At 30.9% G+C, this 23,367-nt stretch overlaps 1 protein-coding gene across 1 annotated transcript in view; it reads left to right on the top strand.

The window, feature by feature from the left end:
* The window catches only part of Dnaaf4 (Dynein axonemal assembly factor 4), a 35,253-nt gene extending 12,915 nt beyond the window's left edge, over positions 1–22,338 (top strand). The window contains exons 5-7 of the mRNA XM_075369408.1: positions 7,026–7,126; positions 16,042–16,195; positions 22,081–22,338. Of these exons, the coding sequence (XP_075225523.1) occupies positions 7,026–7,126; positions 16,042–16,195; positions 22,081–22,338 (513 nt within the window). The remainder of the gene's footprint in view (positions 1–7,025; positions 7,127–16,041; positions 16,196–22,080) is intronic.
* The last annotated feature ends 1,029 nt before the right edge of the window (positions 22,339–23,367 follow it).

The following is a 23,367-nucleotide window of genomic DNA, read 5'->3' as shown; positions in this document are numbered from 1 at the left end:
TAACTTCTCAATGATACTATATGTAATAAATTTAATAAAAATTAAGATAAATAAAAAATACTGGTATTTGTTGTGGATTGTAGTTTTATCCACAATTTTGACTTCTCAAAAGAGTTAAGACATGTTATCTTTTATTTATTTATTTTATTTTTTCAATGACAATGAAAATAATGTTAGTTTTCAGCATAATCCGTAGTTACATTTAGGCACCTCTTCCCATTGTTCTATAAGTTTCCTTATTATAGTAGTAAAGAATTGTTCATCTCAGTGTCCAAGCCATTTTTTTATTGCATTTTGATCCCCTCATTGTTACAGAACTTGGTGCAACATAAAAACTGTTTAAGAGGATCAAACATTCTAAACCTAAAACATTTCCTACCTATTGCAGAATTTATTTTCTAGCATGTAATAATAGTTCTCGCTGTTGATTCTACATTGTTCTTTCAAATATCTTCCTTAACTTGGGGCTTTATAGACCCAAAACACAGTTAGTGACATTACTGGCTGATGCATAGGTTTGAATTTTTTACTGGTGGGCGAATTCAGATTTTAAATTTCTTACTCTGACATTTGGATTCCGGCTCAAAATGAATTCAAGTTTCATCACAAATTATTATGCAATATAAAAATTTGAAATTTTGTGTAGAAGAAAAAATTTTCTACTGTGGATGACATCCCTCTGTTTCCATCTGGTATCAAATTCTGAATTATTTTGTTTTATCATTATGCATCTTATTTGTATGGTTATTCCATCGCTTTCCTTCTGCTGAAAACTAAGTCCCATATAAATATTAATTTGCATCCCAAAATCATAGTATGGTCTTGGAATCCACCTTGAAAAGATTTTGTGAAAATTCAGCTTATCATGGATAAAGGAACAAACAGCACCAATACTCATACTACAATTATTTGTTACTTGATCTCACCATATAAGCTGAAGCTTGTTTGTGGGATATGGAAATGGAATTTTAGTAGCATATGAAAAATTACATACCTGACTGGGATTTGAACACAGGACCTCTGGACGAAAGCCTAAGATGCACTACTATTCCTCCACTGAGATTAATCTCAGTGCTTGCAAATATCATTAAAGCGATTTTGCAAAACATCAGTCAGAACTTCCACTGGTTTTCCACAATGATGAAAATCTGGAACTTGTTCTGCCCCATTAATACAGTTCAACAAACTTTTGTAAATTTGCAAGGTTATAATTTTTACTGCTTTAACATCAGTAACTGAATTTCAGCTAGTTTTACACCTTTGAAAATAAAAATCTTATCACAGCACACTTCCACACTACATGTTTCAAAGTGGAGCCAACATGTTGACATAAATAAGAGTAGTTGTTATAATTGATTTCTTTTTGAACAGCAGATATTTTCTGTGTCAGGGTGCCAACTTGAACATCAGATAGTTTCAGTTTATTTTGTTAAGTAGTTTTTACATAGTTGCCATTTGTCTCTTTACTTATTGAATGATTGTCGTATTATTAGAAAAATTCATAATTATTTATTTTCAAACTGCCCTGATATAAGTAGCATACATCAGTTTTGTCAGTCTCTTTTTCTTCTTCCTTTCTATTCAACTTCCTCTTTATTACTGCAGTCAATTTTGCTATCCTTTCACAAATTCAACATATTGCTACATCAAATCATTTACTAATTTTAAAATTATTTAATACGGTATTTGATAGATTTTTAACAGCTGGGTTGAATCACAAAGTAATTGGCCCATGGCATACTGAAGAGTTTGTAATAAATAATTTTTATTTCAAGCAAACATAAATAAATTAGCGGCAATCTCTGTGGCAGAATGGTACCATCACAACCATTCTCCCAATAACATTCAAATCAGTAATAACATTTTAAATCGGTAATTTTTAGGTTTAAATGTTAGTTAGGTTTGGAGTTTTTCATATAATATTTAATTTCAAATCCATATTCTTAAGAATAAGCTTCAAGCTTATTCAGGGAAAAAGGTGGTTAATTCTGGATTAAATTGCTTAATTTCCAAACATTAACTTAATTATTTTGATATCCTCTTTCAATAATTATATTAATTATTATAACAAGATTATTAGTTAGAAGAACTTTATTTCATAAAGAAGAAATGCAATATGTATTAAAAAAATGAAAATAAATGTATACAGAGTGTTTCTAAAATGGTGAGCTGGCTATCTAAACATTTTCAGATTCTATTTGTAAAACTAAACAAAAGATATCCTTAAGAAAAATGGGAATTTTTCCTTCGTTCTCCCCCTGTCCGCCATTTTATTTTTATATAAAAATTTATATCTCAAGTTCAGATAGAGAAATCACATTAATATTTTGTGAGAATCTTTGTAATAAAATTTTTAAATTAGCAAAAAATCAGGACTTAAATTAACTTCGCAAATTACAAAATGGCAGCCATTTTTATTTTTCAATCCATTATATCTCTATAAATATAAGTTTTATAAAAATGTATGTTATGCTAAAATAGTAAGCCTTTTATTTTGAACAAAATTAATTATATTTTTTAAATATAAACAATTATATTTTTTAAATCTATTAACAAATACCTAAGTTACGGCAGAAAATTGATGTAATTTTGTATCTTTTCACGTCCTCCACTTTATGATCAATTCTATTAAATATTAATTGCTTTATTTATTGTTAATTCTAATATTGTAAATTAGCATCAAATTAAGTAATAATTTTCTCACAATAACATTTAACATTATAAAATATACTTTATGATTTAAACATAATAATTTTTAGTTTCAAGGCTTTAGTTATATTGTTCAGCTGTACAGTATACTAAATAAAAGAAAATATGCAGGTAAAATTTTGTAAGTCAAGTTTTTTTCAGATCTTGATGTTCCAAGACCTCCTCCAACTAAAAAAAAACCTAATTTTAAAAATGAAAAATTCTAGAATTATGTACACTTCTATGTTGATCTGTTTTTTGCTCGGTATCTCCAGACTGGATGGACCGATTTGAATGAAACTGGCACAATTTCTGTATGAGGGATTGATGCCATTTAATTTCAGTCAAAACTGGCCAAGAGGCAGGGAAACATTATATAACTATGTAACTAAGTGGGCAAAATTTTACTGAAAGAGTATGTAAACTTTTTCACATAACTTAATGCCAATTATGTAGCTTAGATACTTTCTGATAGTGTGGTCTTATTCAAACCTTGAAAGGGTAACAGCAAAAAACCCATTTCCATCACTTTTTTCTTTTCCATCATTTCTGGACTCAAAATTACATACTTTTACAAATTGGAACTTCTGTTACATTAGTATGACACTTATGAATTTGGGTCATTTCATTTGGATATGAATGCGCTTATGTTTTTGCTTTTTTTGTCAGTTATTGTTTTGCTTGATATTTTCAGACTGGATTAACCAACTTTTATGAAATTTCATATGATGACTGTGATTACAGGTTACTAAAATGCCAATTTTGGCTACAATTGAGTAAGGGAATGGGGAGATAGGCCCACCAAGGGTCCTGTATCTCAAAATAATTCAGAATAATTTTTTTCATAATTCATAATCCCTTACACTCATACTTTTGGTTTGTGAAAGTCCCATTGGACCCTAAATTAACAGGTTGAGGGTAAAAAAAGATTTCTTATATAATTTCCTTATTTATTGGCTTAAACGGCCATATCAACATCACTCAGTCCTCTGAGTACTGCGCAGCTGAAAGCAATGGAAAACTACAGCTTTTTTTTTTCCAAGAAAATGTAGCTCTCTGCATTTTTACACAACAATAATGGAGGCACCTTCCTTGGTAAAATAGGGGACTACTAAGGAAGGGGTCACCAGAAAACTAAAAAAAATAACATTCTACGAGTCGGAGCGTGGAATGTTAGAAGCTTGAAAAAGGTTGGTAGGCTAGAAAATTTAAAAAGGGAAATGGGTAGGATGAAGGTGGATATAGTAGGAATTAGTGAGGTTCGGTGGGAAGAGGAAGGCGACTTTTCGTCAGGTAATTTTAGAGTAATTAACTCAGCGTCAAATAATGGGCAGGCAAGAGTAGGTTTCGTGATGAACAAGAAGATAGGAAGGAGAGTGGAATATTTCAAGACGCATAGCGATAGAATCATTGTAATAAGGATAAAATCAAAACCTAAACCGACAACGATTGTTAACGTCTATATGCCTACAAGCGCCCATGATGATGATGAGGTAGAGTGTGTATACGAAGAGATTGATGAAGCAATTAAGCACGTAAAAGGAGATGAAAATTTAATAATAGTTGGAGATTGGAATGCAAGCATTGGAAAAGGCAAGGAAGGAAATATAGTGGGTGAATACGGGCTGGGCAAAAGGAATGAAAGAGGGGACCGACTTATAGAGTTTTGCACGAAGTATAATTTATTAATTGCCAACACCCAATTTAAAAATCATAATAGAAGAATATACACTTGGAAAAAGCCAGGCGATACTGCAAGGTATCAGATAGATTATATCATGGTTAAGCAAAGATTTAGAAATCAACTCGTTGACTGCAAAACTTACCCTGGAGCAGACATTGATAGCGACCATAATTTGGTGATAATGAAATGTAGATTGGGGTTTAAAAACCTGAAGAAAAGGTGTCAGATGAATCGGTGGAATTTAGAAAAGCTTGAGGAAGCGGAGGTAAAGAAGATTTTTGAGGAGGACATCGCAAGAGGTCTGAGTAAAAACGATAAGGTAGAAAATGTAGAAGAAGAATGGGAGAATATTAAAAAGGAAATTCTTAAATCAGCAGAAGCAAACTTCGGCGGAATAAAGAGAACTGGTAGAAAACCTTGGGTTTCAGACGATATATTCCAGCTGATGGATGAACGTAGAAAATATAAGAATGCTAGTGATGAAGAAAATAAAAGGAACTATCGGCAATTAAGAAATGCTATAAACAGGAAATGCAAACTGGCGAAAGAAGAGTGGACTAAAGAAAAGTGTTCAGAAGTGGAAAGAGAAATGAACATTGGTAAAATAGATGGAGCATACAGAAAAGTTAAGGAAAATTTTGTACATAAATTAAAATCTAATAATGTGTTAAACAAAGATGGTACACCAATATATAATATGAAAGGTAAAGTAGATAGATGAGTGGAATATATTGAAGAGTTATACGGAGGAAATGAATTAGAAAATGGTGTTACAGAGGAAGAAGAGGAAGTTGAGGAGGATGAAATGGGAGAAACAATACTGAGATCTGAATTTAAGAGAGCATTAAAAGATTTAAATGGCAGAAAGGCTCCTGGAATAGACGGAATACCTGTAGAATTAGATACCTGTAGAATTGTGTTAGGAGAAGACCAATTTGGTTTCAGGAAAAGTATAGGGACAAGGGAAGCAATTTTAGGCCTCAGATTAATAGTAGAAGGAAGATTAAAGAAAAACAAGCCAAAATACTTGGCGTTTATAAACCTAGAAAAGGCATTCGATAACGTAGACTGGAATAAAATGTTCAGCATTTAAAAAAAATTAGGGTTCAAATACAGAGATAGAAGAACAATTGCTAACATGTACAGGAACCAAACAGCAACAGTAACAATTGAAGAACATAAGAAAGAAGCCGTAATAAGAAAGGGAGTCCGACAAGGATGTTCCCTATCTCCGTTACTTTTTAATCTTTACATGGAACTAGCAGTTAATGATGTTAAAGAACAATTTAGATTCGGAGTAACAGTACAAGGTGAAAAGATAAAGATGCTACGATTTGCTGATGATATAGTAATTCTAACCGAGAGTAAAAAGGATTTAGAAGAAACAATGAACGGCATAGATGAAGTCCTGCGCAAGAACTATCGCATGAAAATAAACAAGAACAAAACAGAAGTAATGAAATGTAGTAGAAATAACAAAGATGGACCACTGGATGTGAAAATAGGGGGAGAAAAGATTATGGAGGTAGAAGAATTTTGTTATTTGGGAAGTAAAATTACTAAAGATGGACGAAGCAGGAGCGATATAAAATGCCGAATAGCACAAGCTAAACGAGCCTTCAGTAAGAAATATAATTTGTTTACATCAAAAATTAATTTAAATGTCAGGAAAAGATTTTTGAAAGTGTATGTTTGGAGTGTCGCTTTATATGGAAGTGAAACTTGGACAATCGGAGTATCTGAGAAGAAAAGATTAGAACCTTTTGAAATGTGGTGCTATAGGAGAATGTTAAAAATCAGATGGGTGGATAAAGTGACAAATGAAGAGGTATTGCGGCAAATAGATTAAGAAAGAAGCATTTTGGAAAAATATAGTTAAAAGAAGACAGATTTATAGGTCACATACTAAGGCATCCTGGAATAGTCGCTTTAATATTGGAAGGACAGGTAGAAGGGAAAAATTGTGTAGGCAGGCCACGTTTGGAATATGTAAAACAAATTGTTAGGGATGTAGGATGTAGAGGGTATACTGAAATGAAACGACTAGCACTAGATAGGGAATCTTGGAGAGCTGCATCAAACCAGTCAAATGACTGAAGACAAAAAAAAAAAAAATTTATTGGCTAAAATAGATCACATATTTAAAAAAATCTGTGTGATTTTGTTTCAGAGTCGGTCAGTTAAAAGTGAGTAGTGCATGGATAATTAAATTTCTCAATAGTATGTAGTGTTAAAAATGTAACTGTAACGTTTTTGAGTCAAACAAACTTTTATTCTACTGCCTACTTAGTTATACTCTATAGTTGTACAAAGGAAAGTATACTAATCAAATCAAATTTTATGTGATAGGGTTTTTTGTAGATCTTGACGTTACAAGACCAAAAAACATAATTTATTCAAAGTTATAGGACTATGGACACAAAGTTATTCAAAGCTAGGAAAACTGTGCAACTCTTTGCCAGCTTTTTATGTGAATAATTTACACACAGTAATCTCTCATTTTTGTTTGTTATGAATGATCATTTTTATTATTTTCATAAATAACTTTAACATGAGTTACAGTAGAAAATCACTAAAATATTGTATTCACCCATACATTTTAAGAATATGGATAGATGAATGGAAAACTAACAAACCAGTTTTTTTTCTTTAGTGGCTACAAAAACAGGCAGAAGCCAGAAGAAAAATCGGTTTTGTAATTGAGGATCTTCGACCAGAAGAACATGATCCTGTTTGGTTAAAAGATAAAGGAGAGTATGTAATTTTACAACATTTTGTTTTTGTATATGCACAAAAGATGGTTCTTAGATCATCCTCAACTACTATTTTTAATTATTTCTATATCTGAACAAAAGCTGAATAACATTTTTTTTAAAGCAGAGCTCTAGATAGTGAAAAACATCATAATAGTTTGAAAATTAATGAAAAAGAATAAACACTATGTTTAAAGACATAAAATGTTTGTTTTTTAGTGATGTTTCTAGTTAAAATCAAAATTCTAGTTACATAAAATTTTAATAAATACATATTTTGAAATACATATAAAATAAATAGATAAAACTTATGTATCAGAATAATTAATTACATTTTTTTAAATAAAAAAAAATTTAATAACCTTAAAAAATAAATTATATCAATTTTTAAACATATTTTAGTAACTTTAAAAGCTCTGTTGCAGCAAGTGTGTCAGGACAGATTTCTGGTTTTATTTAACCTTGAAATCATACCCAAGTCCAGTGTTATGCTTCTAAACTCCAATTCCTGTGAATTGATTCGCTCGAAAATCAACAGGGTTCTATTTTACAAGGTTTAATCATCTATCAAATTTCATCAAAATTAGTTAAAAATTGCACCAAGTGGATTTGAAAATGTTCCCAAAAACTCCACTTTTTGGCTCTAACTGCAGTTCTTGCAAACTCATTTGCTTGAAAATCAATAAAGCTGTTTTCCCAACACCCCACCAAGTATCAACAAAATCAAGATTTGCGTTTGGTAGAGCTGATGAAACATTTGTATACATACATACATATGTATATAAAAATGACTGGGCAAAACAGTGATTTCCAAATTCTTTGGAAATTCACTAAAAACTTTATTATTTTATCAAATAATTGAATAAATAATACAATATTTTATCCACCAAATAAATTAAACAATACTCATTTTGACAGCTTTTTCATGTTAATCATCATTTTGTGTTTGTCAACAATTATTTTAAAAAGTACATAAAATCATTCAATTAAATAAATTATTTTTGTATAAATACTTCAAGCATGGTTAAGATGGAAGACAGTTTTATCAACAAACTGATAAAAATGATCTTGTAAAACAGTGCTGATACATAAGTTTAAAGTCATTACTGTATTCGTATTTTAATTTGAATTCAGGTATTCATAAAACACTCACTTAAAAAAAAGAATATTATATTTTAATTTGACTATTACACGGCTATAAATTTAGCAGGTTTTTAAATTTACCCATATTTGAGAAAGTTTTTAAATCTAGATCAAGCTTCTTCAGTGACTATAGCCAACAAAGCTGTGTGTTTTCATGACATTGTGGTATTTGGATTATCTTCAGAAAGATCTTTATTGTTAGATTTTTTTATATGCTTGTATCTCTGAGAAGTTATTAATTGTTTGTCTGTCCAATATACAACATTACAGTTAATTCAGTGATGAAGTTAACATGTTTGCTAATTTTGTTGGTAAGCATAAGGGAGTTGTTCAACTGTCTGGTGTTCTCAATATAGGAAAATTATGTCATCTGTGCACCAATACTAAAACAGATTATTGTTTTGTACAAATCAGTGTTTGTGAAGATTCTTATTTAAGTGCATATAAAATATCTTACCTAATAAGCTTTAATAGATGAACCCATACAGGGCTTCACTAACATGTAGAATTTGTTGTTGAAATTTAAGAAGTTTTTATTTTGTGAGTATACTTAACATATTTGTTATTACAGTGATTTTTTTGAATATAAAATAAAAGCATAAATTTTTTGTTTCTCACAATTACAATCTTTGAACACAGAAACAAATTCATTGTTTACACAGAACACCTACTAAACTGACACAACTCTTACAATCATCATGCACAAGATAAACTTTCAGCCTTTCAACAAACAAGATATAAAGACTACTAAAAAATCAACTTTCAAAAAAATATCACGATGAATAAAACAGAAAAATATTTAGTTAAAGCCAATCAATCTGATGTACCTCTACCAGCTTATGTTGCAGAATAACAGAACACAAACAGATGAACTCAAAAATAGATTTCAGAACAAATACAGAGTAAGGCAAATGATAAACTCATTAAATTCACACTAACTTTGAGAAAACTGACCTTGAACTCTAAAAAGCAGTGTACAGAATCACATACCACTAATAAAACTATATACACACTGGTAAACAAAAACCGGCACAATCAGTAAACAATTTTAATTATTGGAATCTACAAATTTGACTGCAATGAAATTCTTTCTAGAATAGCAATCAGAGGACAGATTTTTATAATGATATAAAGAATACATAAAAGCACGTCACATGAATCCACTTTCACAAATTCACCTCATGCATATTTACAGATAAACAAAATAAAAATATTGCACATAAGTGATGCAGTATGAAAACTAAACACACTTTAGCAATACAAAATAATTAGATACATAAAAACAATATTCTAAATGAACCGACACAATAATTGCTCTTACTCATTACACTACTACTCTTATGCATTACAAACACAAATATCCTTCAAAACCTATCAAAACAATAACATTCAAAATTTCATAATTACAATATCTGAAAAAGCTTGATCTAAGGGCCCTTTATACATACAGATAAATGCGTCGGTCCGTCTGCACAAACTGTGTTTATGAAGACAAACCAAAGTGAATGTCATTGCATGTTAATGGTCGACAAAAAATAATTGGTCTGTGGAGCTCAAATTTATACAAATGATCTACAGAAAGTTCATGAATAGGCAATACAAATAATAGCTACTCTGCAGATGGATAGCGCATTCTTCTCTTGATAGTGTGTTTATTCTGTATTCATACCTCAAACTGCATGACAAAAGTTTAACTTACTTGGATAACTTCTAAGTTTCTCGTTCTTATATGCATACTTTACAACATATATATAACTAAAGCAACAGTTCAACCAGCTAGAAAGGTAAAAAGGAAAAAGACAACAGAGACTGAAATAAGAAAACAGCAGTTTATAATAGATTTCAAAACTGTAGTAAAAAGATTTAATAATATTTGGATTATATACTGAAGGGAGCTGAAGAAAGAAAGAAAGAAAGCTTAATAAAAATATTAATTTCAGTCTGTGTTAGCTGCGCTGAAGTCTGAAAATGTGAAGGAAGACTGAACCCATGCAGTCCAATGAACAGACAAACCTGAGCATGGAAAGACTAATCTAATCTCAGCATCTAAACAACCCTTTAGAATGAAACCTGGGTTAGGCTTAGGTAAAGTGTGACATAAATCGAGTGTCACACTTAAATTTAAGTGTACTGTAATCGATAAGAATGAATAATATTTATTTCCAATATGCAAATTTTCTTTATATTAATAATAATATTTTGTTTTTAAAGTCTCTCAGCAATATTAGAAATCTTTTTTTTAAAATAATTTCCAATGGTAATTAAACATGATCCTTTATGTTCTATTAGTTAGGCTATTTATATTTTATTACAATGAATGGACGTTTGTTTGTATAATTTACATAATCTATAAATATCATTGTTGTCTTTTATATTGTCTACTGATTAAGAAAAAAGGGTTTATAATTTCACCTGATTTCTTAGCTTCTTTTAACATGATTTTAATTTGAAAATATTTTCTATTTGTTGTATTCTTACTAACGTAAAACTTAATTTTTTGAAAAGATCAACACATGTCTTGGTTATTAAAAAATCCACATGCCGTAGATACAAAAGCCAGTAAACCTTATTAAATCAAAATATATCTGAATCATACAATTTTCAATCATCAGTAATTACATTTTGCAAAACTAAAATTTTAATATTTTAAGAAGCAATCAGACAAGACAGTCTTTGAGTAAATTAGCAGATGGAGATAATTATGGCGAAGGTATTAAAAAATAAATTTTAGCAAACATCTGTCTCCAGGAGAACATAATAATCTACTCAAATGCATATTTACAAAAAGTAACACATCTAACTACTTCTCTCAAGCTGTTAAGACTATTTATATTCTTTAGAGAGCAATGAGAGAATAAAAAAGGACAGTACTAGCCATCTGTTAAAGAAGTATATGTTTTCTAAAAGCACATCAAAGTTACATCAACAGAACCCTAGCATAGAGTTGGCCACAATTTATAGAAACAAGAGTTCATAATTAAACGCTTCAACAGAACATACTCTTTGTTAGGTAGAGTTACTAACAAATATAAGCACGGTGATGTACATGACTAACTTTTCAAGAATGAGACCTAACTCCAGGCAGTCTAAAATGATGAATCTTAAAAGTATGGAATCACTAGATAGACTTATCACATTTTGCAATGTCAGGCACAAATCTTTGCTTATATGTGTACTTATGTACTTAAAACATGCTCATATTAGAGAACCAACAATTAGGAAGGGCTCTCTCTCTACAGATTAGTAACTAAGATACGGGTTCCATGTAAGAACTGCATAGCAGTAGGAGATAAGAAGCATTTAGTACACAACTTTTGATCACAGAAAAATTACACACATTATTCCAAAGAAAATTCATGGATTTTATCCTTTGAAGAAAAGGGTGTGTATTAAGGTACACACTTTCATTTTGCAAGCATGGCAATTATGAGCTGGACAACTTGCACAAAGTATATATGTATATACGAATTTATGCAAGATTTAGAGAATGCTGTACCTTAAATGTTAATATAATGTGATGGCCCAGGCTCTCTCCAACAGTGGTAATTTTTTCTCAATGAACACAGAGCTCTGGCCTGATGGTTTGTAACTACAAATCAATAGGCTGAAAAATTTCTACTTAACGAAACAAATATTGAACATTAACAGAAATAAAATCAATTTTATATTAAAATATGTCATCAATTTTTTTAAAAAAGACATTTTTTTGTTAAATTACGTTGTACACTTTATTTATGCTTTGCACTTCTGCAAAGGAATGGATCTGGTATAAAACATCATCATTGGCATCTAACGATAAGAAAACATAAGAGGCATCTAACATCATCGTTAAATGCCTCTGTGTTACAAAAACACATGGTTTTTCTTAGTTTTTCATAAGTGTGTATACAACAAATGTAGGTGATTTTTGGATACTGTTTATTTAATATATATATTAAGTTTTGTTTGAAGAAAATATCTTTTAACATGAAAATGTTTGTTTTTTTTTTATTAGAACTATGATTAGTTGAGAATATTTCATAATATACTCTGATAATAATTGGACTTTGTATATCTACACAGGTGTGCTTCCGAGTTAGGTATTTGTAAGGTGGATGTGTTATTCTAGGTTACGTTGTGATTTATTGTGTGTCAGTTTTTGCAGTGGTGGCAAAATTTGTTTATTTTACATATCATTTGGACATTAACGTTGTGTTAAATGGTACAGAATTGAGAAAATGATGATATCACATATTATATCAAGGTGGTATAAAATCTTTCTGCTAGAAAGGTAAGGATTTATATAACACTATGTCGCATAATATCACATATCTGGTCCTTCTGCACAAGAGTCTCTAGCTTTGGTTTCTACATTTGAATATTTGATGTCTGATGCAATAAATGAAACTTAATATTAATTATGTAATTATTAGTAATAATAATAATATGAGTGGACAATTTAAATCAAACTTGACAAACTCTACACAGCAATCTGTAGCTCCTACTTTTGAACCACCTGATATAATAAATGAATCAATTACAAATACTGTTGCAATCAATGAAACTAACAGTGGTAGTGGAAATACTAGTAATAAGAATATGAAGAAAAGATCTAAAACAAACTACACTAAGAGACAAGTTGGTTGGAAAAATATACCTCCTAATTTTTCCATGGAGGAAAATTAATTTAAAGGTTCCATAAACTTACTGGACTGTATCAGTCAATTAGGCTCTATATCACTGCTTCAAATATTTTTTGATAGATAATAACAAAACTAGTTGATGAGACATATTTATATAATTGTCAAACTAATATTGAAAAAAGAATCAATTTGCTTATTGCTGATTTTCAAAAGTTTATAGATATTTGTATTTTAAATTCAGTTTGTTCTCAAACAAACATTAGAGACTTTTGTGTTGATACAGTAGTAGATACTATGACAGAAACACTGTCAATTAAACAATTTGAAAAAAATTAGACATTTTGCATTTTAAGGGGTGAGTCTACCCAAAAAGATTTTTTTCTTTAGAACTGGGAATAGAAGTTTATTCTTGGTAGTTTATTTAACTTACAGTGAAGAGTACTAATTTAATTTTCACCTCAACCCCTAAAATAGGGATTGAGGTGTAGAAACAGTTCCCAAGAATAAATGTATGAATCTGTTTAAAAGAATAAATGTATCTCATTTTTTACTAAAGATAAAAGGTTAGAAAAAACACCAAAAGAGAAAGTAAGTGTCTAGTGCCTTGTGTATACACAAAAAATACATCTTGCAGAATTTTTGTTATAAATTTTTTAAACAAAAAATCATCACCATTTTAATTTCAACCCCTTCTCATAATTGTATATACAAGAAGATTATCACATGCATCTACACAAATATTTTCTGTACAACGTAAAAAAAATTCATGCAGTTATCTCAATACAACTAAAGTTATGATATTTTTAGTGTTAACAAAACAGATAAATTAAAGTTTTCGGAAAACAGAGATTAAAGACTGCAATCTACCACAGCACCTGCCAATTGTATCACTTGGTTTTAGCAATGTCTTATGAAATTCAAAGTGGCATAACTTACAGGATGAAAGAAAATAGAATAAAGAACAAGGTTTAAAATGGCAAAATATCCATATTTCTATCATTTTTGATTCGTGAGGTACAAGCTATTGAATTTTGTATTTTACACGGAGAAAATACAAAATATTGCCATGGAAACAGGCTTATATTTTATTTAAATTTTTGTGATCAACGGAGAACGAAATAACTGCACAGTTTAAAAGAGTACATTCTGTAGAATAAAAATTACAAAAAAAAATTAAAAAATTTTTTTCTGTATCAAGGGTAGACTCCCTCCAATGATAATTCAAAACAACTGAAATCTGACATTCATATCATGAGCTGTTCAAGTTGAGGCCAGCATTAGATTATTTAAACAATAAATTTCTTACTATTCCTTTTAGTGATTAACTTTCTATTGATAAACAAGTCTGCACAACTAAAATCAGTTATCATAATAGATGAAAATTCACATGAAAGATAAACCTCATAAGTGTAGAGATATACAGCAGTCAGGAGAATGAATCTAGATTTCATGCTGTTGATGAACCAGGCATTGAAGCTAGTAGAAATTTTATGATAAGGTTAGTAAGGGAAGTTCTCAGGTATAAAAATTATAAGATTTATTTTGATCGATATTGTACTTCATTGAATTTGATTGTGCATTTGAAAATGTTTGGGCTGTTGGCATAGTTATGCGGAATAGAATTCCCAGTTGTAAATTCTCCACCGATGAGACAATGAAAAAAACTAAGAGGTTATTCACAAGAGTATTCATACGTTGATGATGTAAGGTATCTTCTGAGCTACTCAAATATAAGAATGTGTTATTTTTTTCTACCCATGTTAGAGAGCTTCCAATTCCCACACAGAGTTCCGATTAACCACACAATTACAAAAAGGTCAACATATTACCATACCATGTTGTCAGTTAAATACAATCAGAATGTCAGAAATGTTAACTTGCTGGAGAATAACATCAAGCAATGTAGAATAAAAATGAAATCAATGAAATGGTATTTTCGGTTATTTTATCATTTACTAGACCTGACTATAATAGATTCTTGGGTTTTATGTAGAAGGATAATTGAAACTACCAACAACAAGGAAGAAAATAAAAATATGGCCCAGAGGGAATTAGCAAAAGCACTCTGTCGCATTTGTATAAAAACATTGATGTGGGGAAGGCCTAGCAAAATAATTATTTAGAAGACGCTAGAAAGAAATTAAGGGATCATTAATTCCCATAAAAGATGTAAAGGTAGATTGCACTTTGGCCAGCATATAAGGAAAAACTTAGTGTAAGAGCTATATGTTTATACCTTGTGAAAGATGTCAAGTGAACTTATGTTTGAATAAATATAAAAACTAATCAGAACCTTTCATTTAATTTATTTTTTTTTACATATATTTATATGCATTTACGTTTTTTGGGAATTGTTTCATAAAAAATATAATAAAAGATTGTAGAGTTAGTGACGTATGAATTTTTTTCTATACAGTATCAATATATTATTCAAGTAAAAATAATTTCTTTAATTTCAAAACTAATTAAATATCACAGTACAAATAAAAAATGAACTTATTAATTGAATAACGGTGCTGGTTTATCTAAAATCTATGGTGATACTAAGAATTTGTTACTGAAATTAGTTTTGGACACAAGAATTTCAGTATGAAGGTAATTTTTTTTTTGTTGCATGTGTTTATTAATCACATGATGAAATTAATGAATTACCTATTAATTAATAGCCTTATTAATTAATTTCATTGCCTTATTATTCCTGATAATAGATGTATCAGTACGTAGACTTTTATGATGATGAACGGGCTAGTTTGCAAATCTGCAATGGTTAAGGTTTAACAATTTTTTGGGTAAAGACATTTTTTTAATAACTTTCTCAAATTCATTAGCTGATCTAGATAGTAGGAAAAAACAACTTAATAGTTTTTGAGAAATTGTACATCTAAAGATTAAATAAAGAAAAAAATTTTCTAAAGAAAAAATGAAAATTAGTTTTCTTTCATGCATCCCCTAACTCCTTCTTGCATCCATAATTCTTAATAAATTTTGTTGTTTTACAAAAAAACCTAGATATAATCAAGACTACTAACCAGTTAAATATTAACAAATATAAACCGACTGATCTTGGCAGTATATTAATATTAAGAATATTACGATAAAATGACCATTTTGTATCATTATTTAAAATAAAACTTTGAATAATCTGTTACAGTTCATTTTATAAAGTCGGTAATTATCTTGGAGCTATCAGCGCTTATAGTCACGGGATAAAACTGAATCCAAAACTACCAGCCCTTTATTCAAACAGAGCAGCAGCACATTTGGCAGCAGGTAACCTACGCAGAGTCGTACAAGATACAACAAAGGTAATAAAAAATTCACAGAATATTAACTTCATGCAATATTTGCAAACTACCTCCATTAATTAATTAAGTCATCATATGTTTTTCATTTTAAACATAAAATAGATTCATGTATTTTACTTTTATCAATTTCATAATAAAAGGGACAATATATTTTTCACATTCATTCCTAAAGGAATATTCTATTTACTTTTGGCCATTTGATTCTGTTGAAGCCCAATTTTAACATTAAATTAATTGGTTTGTTTATAGAAATGATTTAGCTGATAGAAAATTATATTTCAATTTGTGTAAAAATACTAAAATAAAAACAGTAACAGAAGTTAATGTATTGAGTTGTGTACAAAATTATAGAATATTTTTATCACAACATAGGTAAGAAAATATAAAATGCAACAAATTACCAGAAGATTTACTGAATCATGCATTCAATATGATCACTATTACATCTGGTAACGTCTTCAATACAAACTATAATGCAAGAAAGCCAGCAAATATGTTCAATTACCTTGCGGTTTTACAATTAACTTGCAGATGAAAACCAGAATTGATCCTCACAGTGCAGTCTGTTCATTTTGCAAAAAAAACCTGTTCAAAAAACATTTGCCCAATCATTCAGAAACCATGAGATGGTGCATCTTCTCAAAAAGCACATGTAGATTATGTAATCCCTCTAAAAATTTACTTTTTATTATAAATCTGTCATTTTATCTAACAGTGTGCTTTTCAGAAAACCAAACACTGTTCAATGTAACCTCTCCATTTGAAGTCCAATCAGCAAATATTTTGATGTTTGGTTGATTAGTAGATTTAGGCAAAAGATGTTTTGTACAGAAAAAAATTCAGTTCTCTTTAAAATTTGTTGCATATATATGTATTATCAAGATATCAATATTCCTACTGCTGCTTTTCTATTTTTTACCAGGTTTCCTTTCCAACACTATTCTGACGAAATTGATATTCTCTGGAATGCTAACAGATGCAGGCCATTATACTGCGGCATCCATCTTACTTTCCTGGCATCATAGCTCTAGAACTATGCTGCAAGAAGGAAATATAGTAATCAGTCAAAAAATGGGGTATGGGTTTTTTTGATTTCTTAACATTTCATAAACCAAGGACCTTAAAACACAAAAAAAAATTGGGGTAATGTTAGTACATACGTCATACGAACGTGTGTAGGCATGTTTGAAGCTTAATAACTTCTGACTGGATACACCTATCTGATCAAATTTTGTATAGAGATTCAAGTATATGGGGAAATTTATTGGTAAAATTTTGGGGTTGCTATTTCTGAGATGGTGGAGAAGGGATTGGTGGTCAATTTTCTCAAAATTTTGCTAATATAACCCCACGTTATTTAAGCTCAGTACATGCATGCATGCTTATTTTACCAATTTAAAAAAAAAATTGCCCTAAAATTTTTCCCCCTTACCCAAAAATCTTTCTGTTTATGGCATATATTTTAACAAATTCTTTTTAACATCTTCCTGGGCAAAGTAGTACTGAAAGTGATACAAAAAAATATTGTGAGGACAATATTGGAAGTGGCGAGCCGATCAAAATTTAAAAATGTTTTTTGCATTTTTTAAAATGTTTTGGGTTTATTTAAGCTTTTAATCATATTAAAAATTTAAATTCGAATAATAAACTTTTAGAAATAATATTACAATAAAGTTCAGGCATAATTCACCTCCACCCACAAAAAATAAATCTAAGATAACTTTTTATTGGTTATACATTTTTAATGGATTTTTTGTTTCTCTAATTTAATGGAAGATGTAGAAAAATCAACAAAAAAATTTTTGGATGGTGATTTTGAGGATGGAAGCAGAAAATAGTAAAAAATATTAATTTTTTGAATCTTTTAAATTTTTTTCAATATCATTATTTTTCTACTATATAAGAATAAATAACTAGTGCCAAGAAAGTACAAAAACTTTGTTGACAGTTTTTATTTAACTTTAAATATTCTTTTAATTGAAAGCAACTATCGTATTTAAAAATACCAAAAACCACCATTATAAGACCAACAACACTTTTTATTTCATGAAAGAACACAGTTTTTTTATGTGGTTTTACACAGAAACAATGTGACAGTAGCTTTTCCAAGTGATAAAATTTTCATATGGCAAGAGATCTTGATATTTTATAAAAATTTATTCATACTGTAATTAAATTTTTCATATTAAAAATTAACACTTACTAGCCAATGGCCACTTTTGGCTGTTGAGCCGTCTGGCAAAGCACTGACCAATAAAGATGGGCTTCTCTGGGCTCTCATCCAGCTGGGTGTGTTCCAAGCCCGGACAATATCTCAGGTCATCAGCATTCATTGTCCTGCAACCACAAAGCAGACAGTCAGGAGATGGCAGCACATTGATGCAATGTAGGTGACAAGCAAGATAGTCGTGGCCAGTTTTTAGTCGGAAGGCAGCTACGCTGACCGCATGCGAGAAGCCAGGGTTGATAGGACCATCAGTGACCAAAGCATCCCATCTCCTAACAGCAGCTGTCTCAGAGAGGCACTGTTCATTCCATCTGTTGACCACCACATCAACCAGTGTCCTGGATGAACGCAAGGATACAAGGCAACTAGGATGGGGTAGAGTCGTCCCTAACTTGGCTAGTTTATCGGCCTCCTCATTTCCACGTATGTTGACATGTCTAGTTTTCCACTGAAACATCAGTGTCCACCCACGATTTCCCAGGCTTTCACTCTTCTTCCACACTCAACCATCCTCTGGCAGTCCGTTTGGGTGTTGCATTTTAGATTATGTATAGTGGCTTAGGATTCGACCAGAAACACTGCTTTCAAAGGAGAAACTAGCTTTTTCCAGTTTTGTCGCAGCGGTGTGCACTCCTTCAACTTCGACATCATAGTTGCTAAGGGAGACACCTATTGCTATATGTTCCTGAAAAAGACGGCAGTAGTACCCAGCCCCTATTTCTCCACAGTCTGAAATTGAAGATCCATCAGTGTAGATGTAAATCCACCCGTCCTCCGGAAATTCCTCGTGGATAGTTTATAGGTTTAGCTGCTTCAATTCATGTTGTATGAGGCGTGTTTTGGCCACAAATGGTTCTCGAGTTTGTAGCAAGCTCAAGGTAAGTGGTTGAAAAAGTCCTGGTTCATGCCTCAGCCTAGAAGTAGCTTGCTGGTAGTTGGTCCATTGATGCTTATAGACTCACCTGAAATGCTCCCAGAATCTCAATGTTACCCTTTCTCAGTATGATTGTAGGAGCTCAAACTGAGTCTGTGCCTCCATGGCTACAATAGGGGTGGACTTAGCAGCACCTGTGATTTACCCTTAAGGCTGTATTTCGAACAAGGTCAAGGTTGCTTAGTGTAGTGTGCTAGTGCTGGCTGTGACCATCACTTCACTCCCATATACTAGTACAGGTCTTATTTATGACTTGTAGACAGTCTTGAGAACATCCTGATTTGTACCCCACTCTGTGGTGTCAGTCTTCCTAGTAGGAGAGTTCTGTTTACCGCCTTTTCCTCACAGTGGTCGATATGGGACTTCCACAATAAACATCTGTCCAGTTGAACCCCTAAATATTCAGATGCATTGCTTTCCTCCAGCGCTATTCCATTGTACTGGAGGTCGATTGGTGGTATTTTTGTTGACAGAGAGAAAAGCTGAAAGATGGTTTTTGATGCATTCCCTGTCATTGCATTTTGTCTCGCCCACTGTTCTAGTTTTATCAGAGCCTCATTTAAACAGACCTCAAATGAAGAGATGGATCCACTGTTTCCCCAGAAATACAGTCATCTGCATAAAGGAGTGCCTAGATGCCAGGCACGCTTCCTACCACACCCAGGATATCATTTATCATGATATTAAATAGAGAACAGCTCAAGACAACTCCCTGTGCTAGTCCTTGCTGTTGAATGCGAATCTTGATGTGCAGTTGGAATACCTACAGTATTCCAGATCCCAGATCTGTCTTTGGGACAGGAATGACTTTACCCAACTAAATAGGTTTCCAGAGATTCCCTGTCCAGCAAGCTTATGTATGAACATGGGCCACCAGACAGTGTCATAAGCGGCCTTCAGGTCTGCCAGTACTGCCAATGTTGATATTTTCCTGTAGAATCCATCTTTCCAAAAATTTAATACTGAATCATAAAGTGAACCAGCATCTATTGTAAATATATGAAATCAATTATTTGTAGAAAATAAATAATAGCATATAGATAATTTTCAATTTTGTAAAAATTATACTGACAGCTACTATAATATAAAAAAGTATAATCAAATAAAATCTAGATCAGAACACTGATCTAGATAAACATAACTGATCTAGTGTTCTGTCACATAAATAAGTCATACGGCAATCAATATGATAAGGTGCAAATAACACCAAGTTATTAAATATGGAAACTGAATAATACAGCAGGAAAAGAAAACTTATACAAAGGAAAAAATACTCTAAGTCTATTACATCATACTTACTGAACAAATCATTCACTAAAGTACTTTTCTCAAATGCATATTTGAATCATGTTTTGTGACTGAAAGCCAACCATGTACTAACTAACAATCTTTAGTAATTACTTCTTAAAAGTAAAAACTCTTATTATAGAATTTAGCAAAGTTTTCAATAGATGTTGAAAAAACCTGTAATGATACTGAGAAGATGGAGGCTACTCAGGAAAAGGTCTTCAGAAAAACTTAAATTTAATTGTATTAAACTTTGTTTGAGATAGAATATTAATTAACTGATTGGATTAACTTTATTTAAACATAATATCTAGGCAGCTAGAACACTGCCACATTCTAAACAAACACTTCTACGGTCTTGTACTTATAAAACCTGAGATTTTGTATATGTCATTAGTTACAGCTTAACCTTTATTTACAGAACAAACCCTCTTGGTTTGGAAGCTCCACAATGTAATAGAAAAAAATTACAAGGATTTGTGCGAACTGACAATAACTGGATAAAAATCCTCATTAGTCAGTTTTAATATGTGGTAGCATTACCTTTTGTATTTTAAACAAAAACTGCAGAATTTAACTTATTAACTGAAATTTATTAATTTTATAAGAAAAAACCTTTTTGAGAGACTGTCACTAACATTATATGTTTAATAATAGAGATAACTGTTTTCAATATTATTTCTAATGTTGGACAAGTCTGGGTGGTGGAATTCAGATCAAATTTTATTAAGTAAAATTTAATTTTTGTTTACCAGCTATCTTAATATCAAAACTTTCACCACCAGCCCAAAAACATATCCTAATTATCTCCATTTGCCTCCTACATATAGTAATTCACTGGATCGCATACCCAACATTCAAAAAGTGTGTTGATAGAATTAGACCCCAACCTCCCTATACATACCACTTTCTATCACATTTCCAAACAGACTGGTCAGGCTGGAGAATGTAACACCTCATCAGTACTAGGTCATATCAGCCTCACTTTATTTTTGGCCTTTTGAATTAGAGAAAAAAAATCAGCAATTCTACCCTGTTTATAATTTATTGCTAGCATTTGTAGGTGGGAGAATAATTAAGCAAGATTCAAGGTGTGGTAATTTTTTGTTGTGCAACATATAAAATTGCATGCATTATATGCTTCATGGCCATGGTTCAACCTGAGTAATTTGAAGGAAGACTGCAACCAGACTGGGCAACTGTGGTCATTACTACTTGTACTTCAGAGGAAACTTAGTGTCATTTTCACAACACTACAAATTTTAAACTGAAGCTAAATTTTTTACTTGTGTGCATTGGTTGATATTTCTGATACCTATCTTGCCCATAATTTTCTATAACCCAACTTTATTAAAGAAAAACTATAACACAAAGTGTGTGTATGTTTAAATACTTCACATTATTATCATAAAAATATTTGTTTTATAAATGTTACAGGCATTAGAACTACTGACCCCATGTGTAGAGATGAATTCAAATTCAAGATCATTATGCCATGCAAGACGTGGTACAGCACTCTGCCAATTAAACATGCTAACAGCAGGTCTAGCAGAATTAGAAATGGCATTCAAATTATGTCCCAATAATAAAGAACTAGAAGAAGATATTAATGCTATACGTGAAAAACTTGAGAATTCTAATAATGATGAAGATCAACATGAAGAAGATGAAAATACAGAAGTATTTATAGATTAAACTCATGTAAAAAGAATACAAAAAATGAAGAAAACTGTATAAAAACTACAAAAGTTACATTTACTTTTACAGAAAAATTGCTACCTAAGAAATTATATTTTTTTTAAAATTAATAAACTTAATTGCATGATTTGTTTGTTCAATTATTTATTCTGTGCATTGTCATCCCAAGGGTTTAGCAACCAAAATAATGATTAATTTATTTTAAAAAATCCCAAAAATTAAATGTAAAACATGCTACATTATATTATACTGCTAATGTAATTGTCATAGAAAATGCCATGTTCCAACTAAAAGTATACTCAAAATTAATCCATGCTGCACTCTTAAGGATTGTAAATTAGCCTCCAAGATTGTTGTATAATCCTTATCTAGAAATATAATTAATAAACATCTCAGCATGACTGTATGAAAATTTACTGTTTTTGGATGATTATAAGGTAAAAGAAAATTTATGTTTTTTATAATGGCTGACATTAATTTCATGACATATCTTAATGTAGAGGTAGAAATGAATGAAATTAGAGTTGATGACATTACTCATCAAAGTTTAGAAAACTCAGATGATGCCCAGGATGGGGATGGATTGCTTAATTGGCAACTGGGTTTCTTACTATCATCCAATTTAATCTAAATCAGTCAACAGAAAATCGTTCTTACCTTAAGCTGATCTCAGGCAAATACACCTAGCTCCTAAGGTAAAATGGATGACAATTCCTCTTTGGTTTAGGGTTGCCCAAACGGTGGCTGAGGTGTTCAGCAAATAAAGCTGACACCTAAACTGTCCTAAACATAAATGAAAGTTAATTTTTCATAAATGAGTTATTGAATTTTTTATAATTTCTGATAAGCTACCTGTCAAGCCAAGGATGAAGTGAAACCCAAATTTTTTTACCAACTATTAATTTTGTTTGCGATTATGTTCTAAATATATTATAATTTTTATGATAAAAATGTAATTTGATCATTGAGTCAAATCAGATCCAAATTTTTAAAATTAAACATGTTTATCTTTTTAGCAATTATACT

The sequence above is a fragment of the Lycorma delicatula genome, chromosome 6 (assembly GCF_047948215.1).
Source record: "Lycorma delicatula isolate Av1 chromosome 6, ASM4794821v1, whole genome shotgun sequence".
NCBI classification, from domain to species: domain Eukaryota; kingdom Metazoa; phylum Arthropoda; class Insecta; order Hemiptera; family Fulgoridae; genus Lycorma; species Lycorma delicatula.
Note: the sequence above shows the minus strand (reverse complement) of the source record. Positions and strands in the feature narration are given on the sequence as shown.